We start from the raw sequence: 7,152 nt of genomic DNA, 5'->3' as shown, positions 1-7,152 counted from the left end.
TTTTCTTTAACAAAGTTAGACTCTTCCATAGCAAAGGCTACCAAAGGTTGTTGTTAATTTTCTTATTCTACACCAGCCCCTGTTTGGGAGTTGCCCTATCGACTGGTTCGCTCCTTCCCAAGGTGTGCAGTGAAAACCTCACTATCTTCCTACATTTGTCTCTGTGAATGACTCAGAATGGAAATTCACTGAAAGTGGGAAAAGCATTTGCGTGTCTGTGATTTTTAGATGGGGCCCCTGGCAGAGGCTACCTCCAGGCTGCAGAGGGGCAAAGCGCAGAGTGAGAAGCCCACCGCAGGACTCCTCTCTGGATCTCATTTTCACGTAGCAGGGGTAGTATGGGGCCTGGGCATCCTCATGCAGGTGAGGGTGTATTCCAATGCACCACTGTGTGAGAAAGAAAGAAAGAAAGAAAGAAGAAAAGAAAGAAAGAGGTTGCGTGAGGATTTTTTTTTTTTGCACAACAATAAGCCTTCAAATTAAATAACTTTGACATTTTAATCAGTTAAGGTTATTTTATAACTCAAACTATACATGAAATGATCACTATCAAAATTATTTTATAAAAAAAAGAAAAATAAAGACAAGAAAACAAATCCTATAATAACGTTTCAGGGAAAGATGCTACGTTTCTTGACACAATCAGAAATGATCAATATACTGTTTCAAATCTGATAAAAGACATATTTAAAAAAAAAAAAAAAAAAAAGCTTTCAAATAATTAGACGGATAGTGTAATCTAATTCATAGTGAACAGCAACAATAATAATAATGATCATAATAATAAATAAATAAAAACAACTCGATCTGTAAATAAACCGATCATCCCCAAATTTTACGCGTGCCATTACATGTCATATAGTGTATGTCAACAGCCACACAGAAAATGTCTTTCTGCTTAACCATTTCTACCAGAAGGGGGACCAGTCCGTCTGCCGTAGACGGAGAGTGGCCGACGGCGAGCTGAGGCAGAGGAGACGCCAGGGTGAGCAAGCCGACTTTGGGTTTAGAGTTCGACTCCGGATCCGGGGACCAGCAGATCCAGCATTCCGCATCTTGCCATGATCCCTAGGATTTTAATCATGCCTCTCTGTCTGTGTGTGAGTGCAGGCAGGCTGACAATGATTTCCTCAGTGATTACGTACAGAGCGAGTCCCTGCGGGGTAGGGGCCCCCTCTGGAGCCATCCTGATGGCTTTGGGGGCCTTGCTTCCATTTTCCATTATTATGTGGACTACCGGAGCGACAGCGCAGTCCAAGACCTTGCAGGTTTGTGATGAGGAGGGAGCTTCCATCTTCTCTCTGCTTCTTCATCCTCTTTTAAGGGCAATTTAGACGTAGACTTAGATCAGATTCCGAACCTAATTCATGATTAGCTGACTGGAGTGAGAAAAGGAAGAGTCTATAATAGTTTTGATGCTGTTAGGTGGATATGAAGTGAAAAGTGTAATTATCATTTTTCCTCCTTTTTTTTTTTTTGGTTTTGTTGCATTTTTTTTTGCACTCTCACAGGAGGCGTTTTGCTGATGTCTTTCTCACGCGGATGCATTTGAGATGAGAGGCGAAAAGCAAATATTCCGCTTTTATTTCTAAACGAACATCATGCCTACACGCGTGTGTGCGTTCCCGGAGAATGGAAGCGCATGACGGGATTACTATATCCTCACACTTTTCCCGATACCCAGCTCAACTAAATAGAGTCGCCTATACCGATCGGGCTAATTGGATTTTATAACATCCACCTACTCATCACAAAATAACAGCAAACTCGTGTTTAGACCGCACGGCGAGGGCTAAGTTGCATCTTTCTGTAATGGTAAAAAGGCAGCCGCGATTTTGGTCAGCGAAATTTAGAGAGACTATATCTTTAGACTATCACGTCTTGCACAAATTATCAGACAGAAACTGAGCAACTTCAGCGTTTTCTATAGGATGTCGCGCCGCAAGCAAGCTAAACCAAGATCACTGAAAGGTAAGTGATAAGCCTGTGTTTGGTGGCTCTCAGAACATTTTATTTTAAGGTGATGACAAGTCAAGCCGAGCATGAACTGAACTTATCGCTCACTGAAATGTAACTGTCTACTCTCTTTTTTATTTTTTTTTTATTTTTTACGCATTTCGAAGTGTTCTTCCTGTTAATGTTGCGCATGAAATCGACTGCATCTACGTACTTGGCATCGGGGAAAAGCTGGTCGGCATCAGTTTAGACTGTGCTGTAATGATAGTTAAAGTGCAAGGGCAGGGCATGGATAATTTAGGGAGCAACAGTGCAGCGCGATGCTGGCAAACATCTGGATGTATTAAAGACGCTCCTGGTCGGAACTTAAGCCGTCTGATGGAATGGGGTGCAGAGTCACGTGACCCCCCCACCCCCTCCGTCTGTGAAACTAAGGAGGAAACATTTTATATGTTGGGGAAAGGGAGGGCTTCCATACATACATACATATATATATATGTGTGTGTGTGTGTGTGTGTGTGTGTGCACAACAGTTAAAAGAGAAATTAGAGGTAAGCTTGAGTGCTAATTGGGCATCAAAAAGTTGTAAACATCTGGATTTATCAGTCTGCCCGAGACTGGAAAACAAGGCAACTTTATGTTTTCATTTCAAATAAAATGTCAGTGCAGCATGCCAGGATACACACAGCAGATAATGCATGTGATTTGTGTGGTTTTTCTCTCTTTTGTTTGTTACTTTCCCCCTCTTTTTTTATGCAGCTGGAGCAGCGGTAATTTGATTGTGCGTTTGTCTGAGTGTACATGTGAGGGTGAGAGTAGGGGAGGGAGAGGGAAATAGAGACAGAGCAACATGCTTGAACACACACACACACACACACACACACACACAAATGCACACACAGTCATATTCACACTCTACTTTTCTCTGTAGCGTTTTGGTGGGGGAGCTGCTGGGTTTTGGAGGTTGATCTCCAGTTCATCTGGCAGGCATTGTATTTTGCTCAGCAAATAATTGTCCACAATTTCACATTCCCAGTTTGTGGTCTGTGGACCCCTTTCTCTCTCCCCTTTCGTTCTCGGAAGTCTTCATCTCAAAGGAAGATTACATGGTCTGCGGTAGTACATTCATGCAGCCACCATTTTAAATCAATACCCAGGAGAGAGTGGAAATGTGAGTGCATGCACATCTTAAAAATTGTCACATTCAGTTTCCAGATCTGCACTGCACTGCTCACAGTAAACCGCTCTATACATAGATTTCCTATTTCCTCAGACCAGATAGGCATTGACTGTTTTTTTTTTTGTTAGTTGATGTGACATTTGCTATTCTCAAAAGACACATCACTTATATATAATCGTCTCCTGCCAGCGTGCCTACATGCTACAAGTGTGTGTTTGAGTGTGTGTGCATTGAGGAGAACATCTGTCAAGATTTGTGTACATCGATGTGTGCGCGAGAGAGGGATAGAGGAGTGAACAAATCAGCATGCAAATGAAGTCAGAGTGATGACATTGTTTGTTTTGTTTTAGTCACCAAAATTTAAATTGGAAAAATGTGGTGCACAAAACATCCCGACTTTTATGTCTTCATTCTGACTGCTCAAGCAGAGCAGAAATGCAGATACGTCATAGATATTTCCCTGTTTTGGATCAGACCCAAGGAAGACCAGGCAGATGTTATTTATTGTTCTTTGTCTATCTCTTTCCTCGGGGACAGAGAGACACTTATACAGATGTCCACAATAACTTCCCTCGTCATTTTTTCAAAATAGTTTCTTGACACTGTTTTCTTCTCTGTGGCTTGCACGAGACGCAGACTTTTTTTCATATGTTGCTAACTCAAAAGTGGCAGCTCTAAAACTGTGTCACCATGTTGTTTTACATGTCTTAATGTGCATGCATGCATGTGCGTGTGTGTGTGTGTGTGCGTCTGCATTGCTGTATGTTTCCATGGACAGACTGCGGCTGCAGAGTTCAGGTTTCACTTTTATAGGTTGTCTTCTGCTGACTTGAGGCAGTGGTCAATGTGGACGGTGCTTTTTTTGCGCAGAAAGAACACTTTGTTCTGCGGAAGGGAAAATAAACAGAACGTGGAGGGAAGGCAGAGCGGGCATCATGTGCGGCGTTTTAGGGACTGGTATGGATAGCATGGACGTGGAGTGTATGTAGAGGAGATGAGAAAATAATGCAGTGACAGTTGGCACTCTTTTTTCCCTTGTGTACCCCAACACACACACCCACTTCCTCAGTATTGGCTGCTTGTGGGAGTCAGAGGTTATGTTTTTGGTCCCATCGAGGAAAAGGGCAACATTACAAGTCCCGTTTCAATTAAGTCTGAGAGACAGATCCGGCTACGTTATTGCTTGGGGGAATAAATGGCACAGGACGAGACCATACATCATTCGCTTATATGCAAACACTTCACCCTAGCCACTGACATTTACTCAATCCTGAGCCCTCTACATTTCTCAACTGTAGGCACATTGTAATTTTGTTTTGATGTGCAGAGGCTTTGGGTCAGCACATTGCCTCAGTCAGTGGTGAGCAGCGAGGAAGGAGGATCTCACTCCAAATCCTGCATGTAGCGTGTGATGACTGCCACGTTGCCTGTCCTACAGCACTTCCTGAATAATGTGAGGCTGGGTTGATATTTTCATTTGGACCACAAATGACACTCAAGCCTCAGTCCTGATGTGTTTATTGGCTGAGGAGGAGGAGGTTTCCAGGTCTGTCGTCTGCATATATAAATATATTTTCTGCGCCATTTACTTAAAGTATAGCGGTTGTCATGAAATCAGTGCTGTGTCATGTACACCTTAAATATTTGATGTTTTTGAGGAGCTGAAATTTGCCCGCCACACGAGTGAACTCATGTATGGCTGTACATGAAAGGAAATACTGTTTTACACTTTTAAATCCAAAGCACACAGAACAGGTTGATTTGTGAAATGCACGAAGGGCCTGTTAACAATAAAGTTAATGAGGTAATCTATTTTAACTTTAAATTCCTCTGCTCTGACATGAAGAGTTTAGACCTGGTGTACATTTTCTTTCCTTTGGTGTCAGGGAGCTGTGAATAAACCTGCTTTTAAAATTTGTACTGGTCAGAAAAACCAAAATAGAAATGTATATTTTTAAACCCACAAACCACATTTGGCATAATTTGTTGTTTTGGCATAAAGTTTTTGTTTCTGGAAAAAAGAAACTTGACCATGTCAGTTATGCCCAGAGATGCATGACCACTTCCCCTTTAACTCCTTATAAGCATAAGCCTGTATAACTTAAAAAGTGTGATGGTACGTTTAAGTCCACATGTTTTTGTCAGAGGAACTCCTCAAAAGCTCATTTGACTCTTTATTTTAAATACACACTGTATTCGGGATGTTGATTGTTAAATGTAAGAGAGGCCTCTTTGTAATTTAAAATACAGAAACGTTCTCCAATCCACTCTATTTTTTCTTCTCCTGTTAAATTGTCTATTAACAGTTGTATCATTCTTAGTTTGTAGGAAGCTGCAGTTTTTTAGTATGTTCTCAATTAATGATCTGTGGCATAACACCCATTAACACTTTTCTAATGTGACAAAAAATACGGTTAGTATTATCATTAAGGAAATTATGATGGAGCCGTGGAAAAATCCCATTAGCACGGCTGTCAGTGCTCTTGACATGCGGCTCAGTGTGTTGGACTGGGTGTCGCGGGAGCTGGCCGATATCTCTTCTTATTCCATGGCATGTGTCTCTCTTGTTGTCATGGATTGTCTGCCACATGGAGAAAGAGTTCTGATTCAGAGACAATGATTGATTTCCACCACTGTTGCAAATGAAATGATACGTTGCTCGGCTTATTTGCATCTATCTAATTTTCCTGGGTGAATAGCATTAATATTTTGTGGAAGATAATTTGCAATGATGGCATAATAGGATTATTGATTCACGACATTTTTTTTATTGCTACTAGTGGAGTTTTTTTTTTTTTTTAATAAATTGTACTGTGGGCAAATTACGATTTGCCCACAGTACATAGCAATATATGAAGGATTACAAATATTATGCAACGTGATTAACATGCTCCTCTATTGCAAATTATTTATGACACTAATCACCAGTTCAAATAATGCTCATTAAGAAAGTTATTCATGTGCAGTGTGTGTCCTCCTCCCTCCCCTCCCAGCCCTAATTGAGGAGGGTTGACCTCTTGACCCGAGCTAAATTGAGTTGTAGTCCCTGTGGCGAGCGTCTCCTTCCCGGTCAGTCAGGGCGGATTACACAGCCATTGTGTTCGGCACTGTATCGTCCAAGCTGGCTGTAACCAAGCAGATGAGTCACGCATATCCAGGAACACACTCAGGGCTTTTTTATGTCTGAGAGGTGCTGCGAGATACCCATACACACAAGCACACACACACACACACACACACAAATACGTGGCAATCCTCAAATACAAGCACAGAAATGTACAGTATTCATACACACATTTGTGTACATATACACACTCTCCACTCCATTCTCTTACACAACAGGAATTCATTTGATGGATTAGGAGAGGTCCAAGCTGCTGAGAGTCTGTCATGTTTTGCTTATTCATGTCTGTTAAATCATTGGGTTTTTTTGGGGGCTGTGATGTATCATGGGCTGAGCATGCGGTGATCAATCTGTTTTGTGGTGTTTTAAATTTTCTTTTGTCTTGTGGTTTTTTGGTGTTTTTTACTTTGCATTTTGCTTCTTGTTTTGCTCCCCTATCTGTAGGAAATTTATTCACCCCTAAAAAGGAAGTGTCCTGTCTTGGGGATTGTCATTCTGAGTATAATGACAGTTACTCTGCATTCATTTTTGTGTGTGGTCAGTGTGTTAATTAGTGGCCTTTAATGCTGCGCCACTTGTTGTGGGATTATGTTTTTTTTCCTGCTCCGCATTTTGAAAATCAAAGGAGCAGTGCTGAAATGGTCCCATGTGTGTTTGGTATTGTATCAACAAAATCTACCAGCATGATCACAGTTTGTCACAGACTGACTGATACACTGTACGTTGTCAAACATTAATTAACTGATAGCAGTGATGTATTAATAACAATGTGGACTGAGTTTTATTCAGTTGAAGCTAGAGTCATTATGAGCTGATCATTAGCTTTAGAGTGTATTAATTAAAACTGTCCAGCTATTTGTATTTGTACTGTGTTATGACTGTTGATCAAATG

The 7,152-nt window shown here is 41.2% G+C and overlaps 1 protein-coding gene across 2 annotated transcripts in view; it reads left to right on the top strand.

The window, feature by feature from the left end:
- Positions 1 to 1,242: 1,242 nt before the first annotated feature.
- Positions 1,243 to 7,152, top strand: part of LOC139214725 (zinc finger protein 521-like) — an 88,789-nt gene continuing 82,879 nt past the window's right edge. The window contains exon 1 of one of the 2 annotated variants that reach the window (XM_070845641.1): positions 1,243 to 1,268. Coding sequence is in view for 1 of the 2 variants with exons in the window: in XM_070845640.1 (XP_070701741.1) it covers positions 1,932 to 1,971 (40 nt within the window). In the remaining variant the exon portion in view is untranslated. Of the gene's footprint in view, positions 1,269 to 1,903; positions 1,972 to 7,152 lie in introns of those variants that run through there. The other variant, XM_070845640.1, reaches the window with a different exon arrangement.

The sequence above is a fragment of the Pempheris klunzingeri genome, chromosome 15 (assembly GCF_042242105.1).
Source record: "Pempheris klunzingeri isolate RE-2024b chromosome 15, fPemKlu1.hap1, whole genome shotgun sequence".
NCBI lineage: Eukaryota > Metazoa > Chordata > Actinopteri > Acropomatiformes > Pempheridae > Pempheris > Pempheris klunzingeri.
The sequence above is the reverse complement of the archived record's forward strand: the minus strand, read 5'-3'. Positions and strand labels throughout refer to the sequence as shown.